The sequence below is a fragment of the Chiloscyllium punctatum genome, chromosome 26 (genome assembly GCF_047496795.1).
Source record: "Chiloscyllium punctatum isolate Juve2018m chromosome 26, sChiPun1.3, whole genome shotgun sequence".
NCBI classification, from domain to species: Eukaryota; Metazoa; Chordata; class Chondrichthyes; order Orectolobiformes; family Hemiscylliidae; genus Chiloscyllium; species Chiloscyllium punctatum.
Window position 1 is genome coordinate 69856437 of NC_092764.1, and position 17949 is coordinate 69874385.

A 17949-nucleotide genomic window follows, 5' to 3' on the forward strand; every position below is an offset into this window, starting at 1 on the left:
GGAGCTGAATTTGGCCCCACAATTGTGAATGTAAAGAGAGGATAGGAAGGGGCTGGGTATACAGCCTTATGGGGCAATGGTGTTGAGGATCATGGTGCAGATGGTGTTGTCGCCAATCCTTACTAATTGCAGTCTGTGGCTCAGGAAGACAAGAATCCAGTTGAAGAAGTTGGAGCAGAGTCCTAAGTCTTGGTGTTTGGAGATGAGTTTTGTTGGAATTATGGTGTTGAAGGTGGAGTGAAAGTCAATAAGTAGGAGTCTGATGTAAGTGTCCTTGTTATCCAGACGTTCCAGGGATGAGTTGAGGACCATGGAGATGGTGTCTGCCGTGGACCTGTTGTGACAGTAGGTGAATTGTGGTGGATGAAAGCAGTCTGGGAGGCTAGAGGTAATGTGTGCCATTACTAACCTCTGGAAGCATTTCATAATGGTTACAATATATACTAATGACTTGGACCACAGTAAATAGGTGTGAAAGGCAGGTTGTGAGAGGGATACCAACAGCTCACACGTTGTTAAGTGAACAAAAAAAAAGAGTTTAACATGGGAAAATGTGAAGTTGTTCGCTTATTTACCACCCCCTGAGAAAAAGAACAGGAAATGACATCACTATAGGAAATGATGTCACCACAGGAAATGACAAGAACAGTATGTTATTTAAATGGAGAAAAGCTGTAACCCAAAGGGGCTGGGGGGCACTTGTGCATGTAATATAGAAAGCTGGCACACAGAGGTAGCAGGTAATCAGGAAGGCTATTGGGACGCTGGCCCCTTATTTCAAGGGGGTTGGAGTATAGGAGTAGGGCAATCTTACTGCAACTATACAAGGAGCTGGTGAGACCACCGCTGGAGTACTGTGAGCAGATCTGGTCACATTATTTAAAGAACGATATTAATTTTGTTGGAGGCAGTTCAGAGAAGGTTCATCAGGATGATCCCTGGTCTGGTCTTTATGAGGAAAGGCTAAATGAGTTGGGACTCTACTCCTTGGAGTCTAGAAGATGGAGTGGTGATCTCATTGAAAGATATAGGACCCTGAAGGGGTTTGACAGAGTAAATGCTGAGAGGATGTTTCTCCTCGTGGGAGAGTCTAGGACCAAAACAGCACAGTCTCAGAATAAAGGGGCACCAATGTAGACTCAGATGAGGAGAGATTTCTGATCTGAGTGGGTTGACAGGAAGGGATGGAGTTGAACAGGCAGTAGGTGGGACTAGTCACTGAAGGAATTGCTGAGGGTGAGCTGTGTGTTGAGGCCAAGGGAGAAATGATGGCATGTGTAAGTATAACAGGAACTACAGCCTGCCCGCCTGCCCTCTAATGTGCCTCGGAAGGATCTGATGCCAGGGAAATCTGTGTCCTGCAGGATTGCTCGTTCCTGTGGGACAAACTATCTCGGATTTGGCTCTGGGCCAAACAGAAGGCTTTGTGATGACTTTTGCTTTACAGTTGATGAGATACTTGGAATGCAGTCACCCTGATGTTGACTGAGGGATAAATATTGACCCGTACTCCAGCCATAATGACATGGCATTTGTAGCACCTTTCAGAATCATTTGATAGCAAAGTTTAATGTCTCAGTGCAGTACACCCTCAATGGCTCACTGGAACAATGGCCTAGCTTTTTATGCAAAAGGTCCTTGGAGTAGGACTTGAGCTATAATGTTTGAAGTGAGACTGCAACTGTCACAGGCAGTTAGGCCCTGTGGGACATCCAGCTGCAGCTCCCAGCATGAGACAGATTTAGCCGAGAAGCTCGATTATCACTCTGGCTGCATCCACCGGTCCCACACAAACTCCCGATCCTCAGTTACTGCGGGAGTCTCCTTTTTCCACAGCATTTCCTGACGGACCACTTACTGCAAACAGAGACCAAGAAATAATGTGAAAGAGTCTCGGTGAGCTAACTGGAATATAAATGTGAAGATCTTCCCTACCAGACCATAATATTGCCAAGGGTCAAAATAAAAGCTGGATCTAATATTGATACCTTAGTTTGTCTTAACACGTGATCTGTGAGAGCATAGAGGGAACTTTATTCTATACCCAACCTCATGCTGTCCTTGTCCTGGGAGTGTTTCTGTGGAACACTTCCAGTTTAATAGAGTAGAAACAGCTTTACTCTGTGTCTAACCCACTGCTGTCCCTGTCCTGGGAGTGTTTGCTGGGGACAGTGTCAAGAGAGCTTCACAGTGTAGAACAGTCAGACAGTGTAGAAACAGGCCCTTCGGCCCACCATATATATGCTGACCAAACAACACCAGGCCACACTAATCCCACTTGCGTGCATTCGGTCCATAACCCATTTTGCCATGTCTTTTCTGGAGTATTGTGTGCAGTTCTTACTACCCTGTTATTAAAGTAGAGCGGGTTCAGAAAAATAATTTACCAGGACTGAAGGATTTGAGTGATGAGGATAGGCTAGGACCTTTTTCACTGACACATAGAAGGTTGAAGGGTGACCTTGGAGAGGTTTATAAAATCATGAGGGACACAGATAACTTTGACCACTTGACTGGCATCATTTCCTTGGACTGTATCGAGCACTGTTCCATCTCTAGTTGGACTATCTACATACTGACCCTCCCGGATTCAATTCAAAAATTCAAGCCTGAATCTCTTCACACTCAGACAACTCCAGTTAACGTTAGCAAAGTTGAAATCTCCTACAACTATAACCCTGTTCGTCTCACAGCTGTCTGTGTTACATATCTGCTCCTCTCTCTCTCTCTGTCTGTCTGTCTGTGTCTCTCTCTCTGACTGTTGGGAGGCCTGTAGTATAATCTCAGCATGACAATTGGCTTTTTAAAAATTTTTAAACTCAAATAGCCTCATTTGATAACTCTTCTAGGACATGCTCCCTCATTACTTTCTACTATCTACGAGATACAGCTTTACTCTATCTAGCCTAATATTTGATGGGGGACAATGTAAAGGGAGTTTACCTTCAGTTTAAAAGAGTAGAGGGTGCTTTACTCTATATCTAATTCTTTGCTGTCCCTGTCCTGGGGACAGTGTAGAGGGAGCTTTACTCTTTATCTAACCCCATGCTGTGCCTGTTTTGGGAGAGTTTGACGGGGAGTGTAGAGCGAGTTTTACCCTGTATCTAACCCCATGCTGTGCCTGTCTTGGGAGAGTTTGACAGGGACAGTGTAGAGCGAGTTTTACTCTGTATCTAACCCCATGCTGTGCCTGTTTTGGGAGTGTTTGATGTTGTCATGGAGATATTTTCAGTACCGTTGACACCTGTTATTTCGCACACACATCTAAATTGATGAGGAAACCTGAGGTATAGAGGAGTCACTGAGTTCCCACCTCTGACCTTTTCTCTTTCTTCCCCTTCCCAGGTTCTCCTATGAAGAGTATAAGGAGACGGCTGATTGGTTGTTGGCCCAGATTCCAATCCAGCCAAGGATAGCAGTGATCTGTGGGTCTGGCCTCGGGGGCCTCGCTAATTTGCTGAGTGACCAGACCATCATTCCATATGAGAAGATCCCCCGCTTCCCAAAAAGTACAGGTCAGTTCAGGGTGTGATCAGCACTGTTATTGACACACTGTGAGTCAGGCAGCACACACGCCCAACGTCCAGTTACCCCCCAATCCCTGCTGTCATTTCAGGGGTCAGGAACTGGCTTTGATTTTAACCCAGACACTGTCGGAGTGGGATGAGGGAGTAAAAGTGGCTTCAGGGATTTTCCCTCATTGGACAAACTTTACACTCTGTGCATGGCACAGTGGCTCAGTGGTTAGCACTGCTGCCTCACAGCACCAGGGACCTGGGTTTGATTCCCGCCTCAGGCGACTTTCTGTGTGGAGTTTGCACATTCTCTCCGTGTCTGTGTGGATTTCCTCCGGGTGTTGCAGTTTCCTCCCACAGTCCAAAGATGTGTAAGTTAGTTGGATTGGCCATGCTAAATTGCCCATGGTGTTCAGGGATGTGTAGGTTAGGTGCATTAGTCAGGGGTAAATATAGAGTAATGGGTTTGGGTGGGAGACTCTTTGGAGGGTCGGTGTGGGCTTGTTGGACCGAAGAGCCTGTTTCCACACTGTAGGGATTCTACTGTCCAGTCCAGTCAGAGCCAGAGTCATAAAGACAGACAGCACAGAAATGGACCCTTCGGTCCAACTCGTCCATGCCGACCAGATATCTTAAACTGACCGAGTCCCATTTGCCAGCATTTGGACCCTATCCCTCTAAACCCTTCCTATTCATATACCCATCAGATGCCTTTTAAACGTTGTACCTCCACCTCTACTGGCAGCTTGTTCAAGACATGCTCCAGCCTCTGTGTGAAAAAGTTGCCCCTTAGATCCCTTTTATATCTTTCCCCTCGCACTTTAAACCTATGTCCTCTAGCTTTGGACTCCCCCACCCCAGGGAAAAGACCTTGGTTAGTCACCCTACCCATGCCCCTCACGATTTTATAAGCCTCTATAAGGTCACTCCTCAGCCTCCGACGCTCCAGGGAAAACAGCCCCAGCCTGTTCAGCCTCTCCCTGTAGCTCAAACCCCCCAACCCTGGCAACATCCTCGTAAATCCGTTCTGCACCCTGTCATGTTTAACAACAGTCACTTGGAGTTTGAAGGTAATGTTTGATTCTACCCACTAAATCTGGCGAAACCCTTTTAGTTGCAGGTCATGCTGGCAGGCTGGTGTTTGGGGAGCTCGGTGGGAAGCAGTGTGTCTGTATGCAAGGCCGCTTCCATTTCTACGAGGGTTACCCAATCAATGAGGTAAGTGTTTGTCTCACTCTGTACTCACCGGTGGTGGCCAGTTGGTGAAATCAGAAACACTGTAGATTCAGGCCCTGAGGACAGGGACAGGCGTAGCCCAGGGACCTCCTGTCATTGTCAGAGGCCTGGCTCCACTAGCCAACCAGCTCCCAGAAACACCACCACCCAGCCCTGTTTAGGTAGCTGTATGGCAGGATCTCTCACTCTTCTTCGAAGTATCTAGAGGCCAGGTCATTATTCTGGCCCTTCATCACTACCCCTCCCTGTCATCACTGACCCTGCCCCCCCTCATCACTGACCCCACCCCCCTCATCACTGACCCTGCCCCCCCATCACTGACCCCACCCCCCTCATCACTGACCCCGCACCCCCCATCACTGACCCCACCCCCCTCATCACTGACCCCACCCCCCTCATCACTCCCTCCCATCCCCTCATCACTGACCCCACCCTCATCACTGACCCCTGTCCCTTCATCACTGACCCCTGTCCCTTCATCACTACCTCCCATCCCCTCATCACTGACCCCACCCCCCTCATCACTCCCTCCCATCCCCTCATCACTGACCCCTGTCCCTTCATCACTACCTCCCATCCCCTCATCACTGACCCCACCCCCCTCATCACTCCCTCCCATCCCCTCATCACTGACCCCTGTCCCTTCATCACTACCTCCCATCCCCTCATCACTGGCCCTGCCCTTTAATCACTGACCCTAACCCTCATCACTGACCCCACCCCCCTCATCACTCCCTCCCATCCCCTCATCACTGACCCCCAGCCCCTCGTCACTACTCCCTGGCCCCTCATCACTACCTCCCAACCCCTCATAACTGAATCCCAGCTCCTCATCATTACCCCCCCCTGCCCCCTCATCACTACCCCCCCCCCCCATCCTCTCATTGCTGACGCCCAGCCCCTTATCACCGACCCCCGCCCTGTCATCACTGTCCCCTGCCAATCGATCATTGACAATGACACCCAACTCCCCACCATGCCCAGAATATCACAATGTCAATTTGGCCGGTCCCTCAGCGTTTGGTGGAAATGCACAGTCCTCTAACACATGCCAATGCATTGTCCATCTTCCACAAATGTGAGCTCATCGAAAACTCTGGGGCTTAGATCCAGCTTCTTGTCAACTCCTGTCTCCCCCTTCTCCTCGTGCTCTCTGACCTGCAGCAAGCTTTTTACAAAGATTGACCTCGTTTGTTTCTGAAACCTCAGAATACCTTACCCTTGCCTATCTCTGTGACCAAGTACAGTCCCACCACCGCCCGAGGTAGTTCTGACCTTTTGATCCCAATTTCATTGCTAGTCATGATTTTCAGTTGCCTGGGCCCTGACCCCTCCATCTCACTTTAAAGGCATTTGTCAGGCTTGTGACCTCTGACCATGGTTTTGATCACTTGACCAGCATCTCCTTAATGGCTCAGTGTCAAACCTTATCATGGTGCACCTGTGAAACATTTTGCTTGAGTTTCTCCAGCACTTTCTGCTTTGTTCCATATTCCCCATATGTGTATTGCCAACACTGAATACAGTCCAATAGGTTCCACCATTATTGTAACTTCAACAAGTTTCACCACCCTATTCCACATTTACCAGGGCTATAACAGACTCCACCATAGCCAGCATTGTATCAGTTTCCTCCATTTCTAGGACTGTAGTAGCTTCCACCATTACAAGGGGAACATTCCCTTAACAGCATGGTAAGAGATTCTCATTCTGGGATTATAATCACCTTCACTGTTTGTTCACAGGTAACCTTTCCTATTCGAGTTTTCCACCTGATGGGCATCAAGACTCTGATAGTAACCAATGCTGCGGGAGGCCTGAATGAAGAATTTAATGTCGGTGATATCATGTTCATTAATGACCACATCAATTTGCCCGGCTTTGCAGGAGTGAACCCACTGAGAGGCAGCAATGAGGAGAGGTGAGTTAGAGAGGACCATCCATTCTATGTAGGGAGCACAATCAGCCATTACTCACCTTCTCTTGTTGCCACTGCATTTACTTGGCTAGTCCAGTTGAATTTCTGGTCAATGGTGACCCCCAGGATTTTGTCAGTGGAGGATTCAGTGATGGTGATACCATTGAGTGTCAAGGGGCAGTGGTTAGAATCTCTCTTAGTGGAAGTAGCCATTGCCTGGCATTTGTGTGGCACAAATGGAGTCTGAACTTGTGGTATAACTGTCTCCTTGAATGTGTTATTCGTGTAGTTCTCTATCCATGGGTACACAATGGCATCTCCAGCTGCTGCTCAAGTTCTAGAAAGCTTATGTAACCGGTGATACTTCATGTAGATGTGTTCATCGTGGTGTGGCCAAGACTTCATATCACGGGATGTGCATTCCACACAGCTGAGCTGACCTGCCATCTGTCACTTTTCAAAACGATTTATTTCAGTTAGAACAGTAGAAATCTTAACAGTCCTCACTGATCAGTTCTTCCCTTTATCAAACTAAGAGCAGACTGCTAGAGACTGAAAACAATTGAAGGGAAAATGAACAACCCCTCCACACCTCGTGGAATTCTTTCCAATTCATCAGAATGCTCCCATACACCATTTGCAATGCTAATTTCAGTGCAGCTAAGGTAGCACCAAGGAAGGTCTCTATTTACACTTTGCTGAAGCAACTGACAACGTTCGAAGACCAGATGAATCCAGCCACTAACTTTATTGATTCAATTGTGGGACATAAGCATTGCTGGCTGGGCCTGTATTTATTGCCCACCCCTAGTTGCCCTTGAGAAGGTAGTGGTGAGGTGCTTTTAGAAACACAATGCCCGTAGGGAGGGAATTCCAGGACTTTGACCCAGCAACAGTGAAGAAACAATGATATATAAGTCAGGGTGGTGAGTAGCTTGGATGGGAACTTGCAGGGGATGGTGTTCCCATAACTCTGCTGCCGTTGTCCTTCTCGATGAAAGTGGTTGTGGGTTTGGAAGGTGCTGTCTGAGGATCTTTGGTGGATTTCTGTAGGGCATCTTGTAGATAGCACACAATGCTGCTTCTGGGTGTCGGCGGTGGAGGGAGTGGGTGTTTGTGGATGTGGTGCCAATAAAGCGACTGCTTTGTCCTGGATGGTTCTTGAGTGTTGTTGGAGCTGCACCCAACCAGACAAGTGGGGTGTATTCCCTCACACTCCTGAGTTCTGTCTTGTGAATGGTGGACAGGCTTTGGGGAGTCAGGAGATCAGTTACTTGCTGCAGTATTCCTAGCCTCTGACCTGCTCTTGTAGCTGCTGTGTTTATCTGGTGAGTCCAGTTGAGTTTCTGGTCAATAGTCACCCCTCAGGATGTTGATAGTGGGGGATTCGTCCTGCTTTTGTGTACAGGACATACTTGGGCAATTTTCCACATTGTCAAGTAGATGCCAATGTTCTGGTTTTTCTGAAACAGCTTGGCTAGGGGAATGGCACAAATCTTCAAGACCGTTACCAGAATGTTGTCGGGGCCTATTAGCCTTTGCCGAATCCACCACCTCCAACCGTTTCTTGATATCACTTGGAGTGAATTAAGTTGGCTGGAGACTGGCATCTCTCATGCTGGGGACCACTAGAAGGTGGATCATTCACTTGGCACGTCTGGCTGAAGATTACTGTGAACACTGTGAATTAAGGCTGCAATTAAAGTACAAAGTGTATTGTTTAGCTCATTGTTGAATGAAGGCAAAGACTGGAGTCAAGATTTAAAAATTAACCCTTAAACTCTCAATTCACAGTGTCAACAAGGCACCTCTCTTTCTCTGTTATGCAATAAAGTATATCATTTTCAAACTTCATGTAAATTTCTAGAACACATTACGGGGATATCACAGTGTACTTTATTGAGTATCTTGGTGTATTTTAGGGGGATATTTCAGTATATCTTTAGTGTAATTGTGGAGGATGCCTCAGTGTGTTTTCAACAGACATTTCAATGGGGGCTGATATCAATATATTTTTAGGGGACTATCTCAGTGAGTTTTAGGGGGATATCGAAGTCTATTTTTGAGGGATCCCTCTGAATTGGGGAGCCAGTTGTTTGAGAAGGATTTTGAAGTCGGTTTCCTGGAATGTTGCAGTGTATTGGGAAGGGATAGTCTGATGTGTTTTGGGAGCCTCTTGCAGAGTTTTCAGTACTGACCCTCTCTCCTGGCTGTTACTGTTGCAGGTTTGGTGTACGGTTCCCGTGCATGTCAGATGCCTACGACAAGACTCTCCGGCAGATGGCCTTTGAATGTGCCCAGGAGCTGGGCTACCAGGATTTCATTCGGAATGGCGTGTACTGCATGCTGGCCGGCCCCTCGTACGAGACAATTGCCGAATGTCACTTCCTGAAGAAACTGGGAGCTGATGCAGTCGGTGAGATCCTCGTCTAACTTGACAAAAAAAAAATGCGAAGCTCTCGTGTGAACCAGGAGCAGTCTAGCCCTCCAAATCCCCGAGTTGTACAGCATGGAAACAGACCCTTCGGTCCAACCAGCCCATGCTGACCATAATCCCAGACTGAGCAAGTCCCACCTGCCTGCGCTTGGCCCATATCCCTCCAAGTATTCCCTATTCATGTCCTTATCCAAATGTCTTTTAAATGTTGTAACTGTGCCCACATCCACCACTTCCTCTGGAGTTTCATTCCACACATGAACGATTCTCTATGTCTAAAAAAAAATTGTCGCTCATGACTTTTTAAAATCTTTCTCCTCTCACCTGAAAAATATGCCTCCTTGTCTTGAAATCCTCCACGAAAGAGAAAAGTCATCTGCAATTCACCTTAACTATACCCCTCATGATTTATTAAATCTCTATAAGGTAATCCCTCCACCTTCTCCACTCCAGTGAAAAAGATCCCAGCCTATCCAGCCTCTCCTTATAACTCAAACCCTCCATTTCCTGGCAACAACCTGGTAAATCTCTCCTGAACCCTCTCCAGCTTATTAATATCCTTCCTGTCACAAAGTCAGAAGTCACCTGACACCAGGTGATATTCCGACAGGTTTATTTGACATCATAAGCTTTCAGAGTACTGCTGCTTCACCTGGTGAAGGAGCAGAACCACAAAAGCTTGTGATTCCAAATAAAGCTGCTGGACTATAACCTGGTGTCATGTGACTTCTGACTTTGTCCACCCCAGTCCGTCACGGCAACTCTACATCATGGCTTCCTGTAACAGAGGGACCAGAACTGGACACAGTAATGGACACTGCTGAAAATGTGTTGCTGGAAAAGCGCAGCAGGTCAGGCAGCATCCAAGGAACAGGAGAATCGATGTTTCGGGCATCAGCCCTTCTTCCTGAAGAAGGGCTGATGCCCGAAACGTCGATTCTCCTGTTCCTTGGATGCTGCCTGACCTGCTGCGCTTTTCCAGCAACACATTTTCAGCTCTGATCTCCAGCATCTGCAGTCCTCACTTTCTCCTCACAGTTATGGACACACCAGCATCCTGTACACCCTCAACACAACTTCACAACTCCTATACTCAAAGGTTTGACAAATGAAGGCAAGCATGTTAAACGCCTCCTTAACCATACCATCTGTGTGTGATGCAAACTTCAAAGATTTATATACCTTAACCACTCGGTCTCTTTGTTCTACAGCACTATGCACAGCCCGACTTTTAATTGTACAAGTCCTGCCCTTGTTTGTTTTATCAAAGTACAATACGTCATATTTATCCAAGTTAAACTCCATCTGCCACTCCTCAGCTCATTGACCCAATTTGGATTAGATTCCCTACAGTATGGAAACAGGCCCTTCGGCCCAACATGTTCACAGTGGCTCTCCAAAGAGTAACCCACCCAGAACCATTCCCCTACATTTACTCCTAACTAATGCATCTAACACTATGGGATATTTGGCGTGGCCAATTCACCTAACCTGCACATCTTTGGACTGTGGGAGGGAACCGGAGCACCCGGAGGAAACCCACGCAGACAGGGGGAGAACATGCAAACCCCACACTGATAGTCACCTGAGGCAGGAATCAAACCCGGTTCCCTGGTGCTGTGAGGCAGCAGTGCTAACCACTGAGTCGCCGTGCCACCCCAATTGATCAATATCTTTTTGTAATCTTAGATGACCTTCTTCACTGTCCACTGTGTCACCAATGTCGGTGTCATCCGCAAACCAACTAACCCTGCCTCCTATATTCTCACCGAAATAATTTACATAAATAACAAACAAAAGTGGACCCAGCACCAATCCCTGTGGCCTCCAGTCTGAAAAACTAACTCCTCACCACTATTCCAACTCTGCTCCGGCACTGCACCCAGGCACACTCCCTGCCAATCAAGTTTCACATAACAACCCCTGACAGCATCAGCCACCCTCCCCACGCCCCCCCGCCCCCACCCCCCACCCATCAACTACACTGACCCCTGACCAACCAGACACATACAAGACCACAACCTGACCCAGACCTCCCACCCAAACACACCTCCATACCTATCAACTGCACACCAGCATTACTGGGAGAAAGTGAGGAGCACAGATGCTGGAGGTCAGAGTCCAAAAAGTGTGGTGCTGGAAACGTACAGTCGGTCAGGCAGCATCCGAGGATTAGGAGAGTTGATGTTTCAGGCATAAGCTCTTCATCAGCATTACTCCCAGCCTGGTCTCCCTTGCTCATCCCAGTGGGTATGCCTTCAAGAGGTCAATATCATGTCATTATGCCTCTGTACTATCTCTAGATAAATCTTCCTCCAAGCTCCCAAGGTGGGAAGATGCCAGTGGACTGTGTGGCACGGTGTCAGGCAGAGTCAGGAAACTCAAGGTTCTGTGCCCTGTGCTGAGTTGGTTCATTAGTAAACACGTGAGGAGAGACTGGATGCAGTAGCTGCCTGAGATCTGATGGACCAAATGGCCTGTTTCACTGCTGCACCAGTGACAGGTGCCACAGTAAGTCTCAGTGTCGCTGGGCTGGGGACTGAGGTCGTACACACAAACAGCCCTAGCCTACCTTTAACCGCTTCTGAAGAAATCACCGACCACATTCAAAAGGCTAACGCTGTTTCTCTCTCCACACATGCCACCAGACCTGCTGAGCTTCTCCAACGTTTCCCCATGCTTGTTTCAGGTTTCTAACAGCTACAGTGTTTTGCCTTTATTTATAACCCTGACGGCCTGAGATTCATTAGTATGCGTGTTACCTCCTACCCCACTTCATCAGCAGCTTCTCCTGATCCCAGGATCAGGAAATGAAACCGGGCCTCAATTTGGCAGAGCCATCTCCACAGTTTGCCAGCATCTCAGTCTAACCATTAATACCGCCCTGTCTTCCCACAGCCTCAGGCAGCGAGTGTGCCTGATTGACAAGGGTCTGACCTCTCCTGATGAGTTGGGATTGACCTGTGAACCCCAAGTGAAAGGGACCATAGAGGGACATTTTGAACCAGGTTGTCGTTTCAATGATTAATGTCTTTTTTTTTCAGGTATTCCAGCTGCAATCGCCTCAGTCTGAATAAAAACAAGGTTTAATGGTTACTATGAGACAATCTGATCTCAGATTGATCCCTGACTTGACGTTCTTAGTCACTGGGAACATGAGGAGCAGAGTAGGCCTCAGACCTTTGGCAAACATTGCTGATAGTTTGGGGGCTGGATGCCAAATGTGCAGGGCCTACTTGGATACTACCCAGTCCATTAATGTCCCTGTTGGCTTCATTCACAGTTTAGGAGCAACTACTTAACAAGAAAGTGGCAGATAGTGTTTGATTTAGATAAATGTGAGGTGCTGCGTTTTGGAAAGGCAAATCAGGGCAGGACTTATACCCTTAATAGTAAAGTCCTGTTACCGAACAAAGATACCTCGGAGAGCGAGTTCGTAGCTCCTTGAAAGCAGAGTTGTAAGTAGACAGGGTAGTGAAGAAGGCATTTAGTGTGTTTTGCCTTTATTGGTCAATATATTGAGTATAGGAGCCATATAACCCTTCGGTCCAACTCGTCCACGCTGACTAGATATCCCAGATGAATCTAGTCCCTTTTTGCCAGCATTTGGCCCACATCCCTCTAAACCCTTCCTCTTCACGTAGCCTTCCAGACTCTTTCTAAATAAACATAGAACACAGAACAGTACAGCACAGTACAGGCACTTCAACCCTTGATGTTGTGCTGGCCTTTTATCCTACTCTAAGATCAAACTAACTGACATATCCTCCAATTTACTATCATCCATGTGTCTATCCAAGAGTCACTTAAATGTCCCTAATGTCTCTGATTCTACTACCACTGTTGGCAGTGCGTTCCACACACCCACCACTCTCTGAGTAACGAACCTACCTCTGACATCTCCCCTAAACCTTTCTCCAATCACCTTAAAGTTATGTTCCCTCATGATAGACATTTCTGCCCTAGAAAAACATCTCTGGCTTTCCACTCTATCTATGCCTCTCATTATCTTGTATGTCTCTATCAAGTCACCTTCTCATCCTTTTTCACTCCAATCGTAGGCAAGGGATGAGAAAGACCAAGGGAGAAAAGCCCTAGCTCCCTCAATTTATCTTCATAAGACATGCCCTCCAGTCCAGGCGGCATCAGGTAAATCTCCTCTGTACCCACTCTAAAGCTTCCACATCTTTCCTATAATGAGGTGACCAGAACTGAACACAGTATTCTAAGTGTGGTCTAACCAGGGCTTTATAGAGCTGCAGCATAACCTCGTGGCTCAATGCCCCTGCTAATGAAAGCCAACACACCATACGCCTCCTTAACAACCTTGGGTGGCAACTTTGAAGGATCTATGGACATTAGTTAGGTCACTTTTGGGATGCCGCATTCAACTCTGGTCTCCCTGCTATTGGAAGGATGTTGTGAAACTTGAAAGGGTTCAGTAAAGATTTAGAAAGATGTTGCCAGGGTTGGAGGGTTTGAGCTACAGAGGAACCTCGATTATCCGAAGGACACGGGCAGGGAGTTTTTCGTTCAGTTAATTGAATGCCAGATAATCGATGTTGGTTAACAAAGTTAGCCATGCATCAGGACCTTGCAATCTTGTTTGGATACTCTGAAACTCGGTTAATCAAATGCCAGATAACCGAGGTTCCTCTGTATAGGGAGAGGCTGGAGTTAGTTTCCCTGGAGCATTGGAGGATGAGGGATCACCTTATAAAATTTACAAAATCATGAGGGGGATGGATAGGGTGAATAGTTAAGGTCTTTTCCCCAGGGTAGGGGAGTCCAGAACTAGAGGTCATAGGTTCAGGGTGGGAGGGGAAAGATATAAAAGGGACCTAAGAGGCATCCTTTTCACACAGAGGGTGGTACGTGTATGGAATGAGCTGCCAGAGGAAGTGGAGGCTGGTACAATTACAACATTTGAAAGGCATCTGGATGGGTAAATGAATAGGAAGGGTTGAGAGGGATATGGGCCAAGTGCTAGCAAATGGGACTAGATTAATGTAGAATGGATGAATTGAACCAAAGGGTCTGTTTCCATGATGTACAGCTCTGTCACTCTCTGAGTCTATTACATGTGGGGTTCCACTGAAGACAGCTTGGTTACATTAGTGATCGTAGGCAAGGGATGAGAAAGACCAAGGGAGATAAAAAGAATGAAATCAGAATCGCTCATGATAGAGTATAATATTTGTGCTGTACCAGACCTTGTGTCAGCTCCAGAGGAACAGTGGAACAGGGCGTAAACTTTATGATAAACCACAGCATAAGTCAAACTGGCCTGAGGATTGCATCTAACTTTGAAGACATGAGAAAGCAGTTAATGTTAAAAAAAAAACTCATCCCGTCAAGTTTATGCACACTCAGTATAACCTAAGGGATGTTGCAATGCTCTGTTGAAAACAGATTGATCATAATTTTCCAAAGATAATTAGATTTTTAAAAACTCGCAAGTTTGCAGATCCATGGGTGGGGAAGCAGTAATGTTGAGACTGGGTGTTTTCAAAGGCACAATGGGCTGAATGGCCTCTTGCTGCGCTGGAAGATTAATAGATTTGATAGATTACAGACTCTTCTCAACAAATCCTCAATCATATCGGCCCAGTATACAATCCAAACACCAAGCAGTCCCAACACCTAGCAACTTGGAGTCTCTGCATTGTCATCTCACTCAGTGCGCTGCAAAACCTTGATTTTCCAATCCAGATCCGACCCTGACATTTATCCCTTCCCGATTTTGAGTTCTTCATCGTCTGCTTTTGTTGAAAGCCTGCTCCTGAATGTGAAGGAATAATGCTTCTTACCCATAATGTTGTCGGTGACTTATTAATTTTAAACCTATTTGTTAGCTGGTGTCAAAGGAACCAGGTCGATGTTTGGCAGAGTAAGAGAGTCAAAGGTCATCACTGTTGTGGGTGAGTCCCAAAATCACAGACCATAGAGAGGTACAGTCTTCTCCTTGAGATCTCCGTGAATATTCGATCATCAATCCAGAATAATGGAACAGAAAGCACGGCTTATTGACATTCAGCCTCCCAACCTAGTTCTGCCATTCCATTTGATCCCGGCTGATTACTGTCTTAGCTCGGTCTTCCCACAGGGGTTCTCTGATCATTGGTAAATTTATTGAACACTATTCTCAGTTTTGAACTTTATGATTTACCCCTACCATCAGCTGCTTTTCTCTCTGTGGAAGAGGTTTCCTAGATGTGAATAAATGAATCCCAATATCACCCTGAACTAATTCCAAATTTATCTCCTCATGGCCTTCCACCAGTTTCAGTCAATCCTTTAATCATATTAAACAGTTCATTTTGACCACTCTTTAATTTTCTATCCTGGAGGATATATAATGATTTACTTCTTGTTGTTTAAATTGTTCATAGGATGGGCCCAGTATTTATTGCCCATCCCTAGTTGCCCCTTCAGAAGCTGGTGGTGAGCTGCCTTCTTGAACCGCTGGAGCCCACCTGCTATAGGTTAATCCACAATTCCCTCAAGGAGGGAATTCCAGGATTTTGACCCAGCAACAGTGAAGGAGTGGCAATGTATTTTCAAGTCAGAGTGGTGAGTGGCTTGGAGGGGAACTTACAGATGGTATCATTCTCATATGTCTGCTGCCCTTGTCTTTGTATATGGAAGTGGTTATGGGTTTCGAAGATGCTGTCTGAGGAACCTTGGTGAATTTCTACAGTGCATCGTGTAGATGGTACATGCTGCTGCTATTGTGCATTGTCGATGGGTGGACTTTGGCAAGTGAGAAGATGAATTACCTGCCCCTGAATGCCCAGCCGCAGTCCACAATTGTAGTCATGAATATTTATATGGCTAGTCTAGTTCAGTTTCTGGTCAATGGTAAACTCCCACACAATGGGAGATACAGCTATGGTTTTGCCATTGAATGTTAAGGATTGAAAGTTAGATTCTCTCTTGTTTAAAATGGTCATTGCCTGGCATCTGTATGGTGTGAATGTTCCTTGTCACTTTGTCAGCCCAAGCCTAGATATGTCCAGATCTTGATCTATGTGGACGCAAATTGCTTCAATATGTGAGGAGTCGCGAATGGGTTGAACATTGTGAGGGATCATCAGCGAACATGCCTACTTCTGACCTTATGATGGAGGGAAGGCCATTGATGAAGCAGCTGAAGGTGGTTGGGCCTGAGGGATTCCTGCAGAGATGTCCTTGGAGCTGAGATGACTGACCTCCAACAACCACGACCATCTTCCTTTCTGTTAGATGTGATACCAAGCAGTGACAGGATCCACCATGGTTACCATGGACTCCAGTTTTTGCCAAATATGTTTGCTGTAACTCGGGCAAGTTCTCACCAGTCTGGACCAGGACTGTAATGAGGTCAGGAGCTGAGTGGCACTGGCATAACCCAAACTGAACATCAGACAGCAGTACCTCGCAGTTGTACAGGACTATTGCCTTCCATTACTTTGCTGAAGATCAAGAGCAGACTGACAGGACAGGAATTGGTCTCATTGGATTTGTGGGGTTTTTTTGTGGCCAGTACATAACTGAACGTTACTTCTCTCAGAAACACTCTCTTCAAACTGAGAAAGATCTAGATCTTTGGTCTGAGGACTGTTGACCCTGCTTCTCATTTGTGGGTGATTTTCTTGCTGGAGTACAATTTATCTTTCAGATACCCTGCTTTCTAGATATTGTTGTTTTTCTATTAGCCTGCATATCCCTGGACAACCCACCCGGCCTGCACATCCCTGGACAACCCACCCGGCCTGCATATCCCTGGACAACCCACCCGGCCTGCACATCCCTGGACAATCCACCCGGCCTACACATCCCTGGACAATCCACCCGGCCTGCACATCCCTGGACAATCCACCCGGCCTACACATCCCTGGACAATCCACCCGGCCTGCGCATCCCTGGACAATCCACCCGGCCTGCACATCCCTGGGCAACATACCCGGCCTGCACATCCCTGGACAATCCACCCGGCCTGCACATCCCTGGACAATCCACCCGGCCTGCACATCCCTGGGCAACATACCCGGCCTGCACATCCCTGGACAATCCACCCGGCCTGCACATCCCTGGACAATCCACCCGGCCTGCACATCCCTGGACAATCCACCCGGCCTGCACATCCCTGGACAATCCACCCGGCCTGCACGTCCCTGGACAATCCACCCGGCCTACACGTCCCTGGGCAACCCACCCGGCCTACACGTCCCTGGACAATTCACCCGGCCTGCACATCCCTGGACAATCCACCCGGCCTGCACATCCCTGGACAATTCACCCGGCCTGCACATCCCTGGGCTACCCACCCAGCCTGCATATCTTCAGAGTGTGTGGGAAACCAAAGAAGCCGTGAGAATGTGCAAACTCCACAGAGACTGTCACCTTTGGGTGGAATTGAACCCAAGTCGCTGGCACTGGGAGGCAACAGTGCTAACTACTGAGCCAAAATGCCACCCTGTTTGGTCAGATATGATCACTAAGATCTTAGTGAGTTGGTACAAATACATCTGCCCCCTGTGAAAGCTAGAGTAGAGATCTACATCTCCAGCCACAGTGTGTGCAAGGCATCAGTAGAATGGGTGGAGCCAATGCTACATGAATATTGACCCATTCAGAGCCGTGACGAGGGTAAAGCGGTAGATGTGGTGTATATGGATTTTAGTAAGGTGTTTGATAAGGTTCCCCATGGTAGGCTACTGCAAAAAATATGGAGGTATGGCATTGAGGGTGGGTTGGAGGTTTGGATTAGGAATTGGCTGGCTGGAAGAAGACAGAGGGTAGTAGTTGATGGTAAAGGTTCATCTTGGAGTGCAGTTACTAGCGGTGTTCCGCAAGGATCT

The 17949-nt window shown here is 47.2% G+C and overlaps 1 protein-coding gene across 2 annotated transcripts in view; it reads left to right on the top strand.

Moving 5' to 3' along the window:
* Window positions 1-17949, top strand: part of pnp6 (purine nucleoside phosphorylase 6) — an 86589-nt gene that overhangs the window by 66194 nt on the left and 2446 nt on the right. For both annotated transcript variants that reach the window (XM_072547585.1, XM_072547586.1), the window contains exons 2-5: window positions 3346-3515; window positions 4630-4733; window positions 6497-6672; window positions 8895-9085. In XM_072547585.1, coding sequence (XP_072403686.1) covers window positions 3346-3515; window positions 4630-4733; window positions 6497-6672; window positions 8895-9085 — 641 coding nt within the window. The remainder of the gene's footprint in view (window positions 1-3345; window positions 3516-4629; window positions 4734-6496; window positions 6673-8894; window positions 9086-17949) is intronic.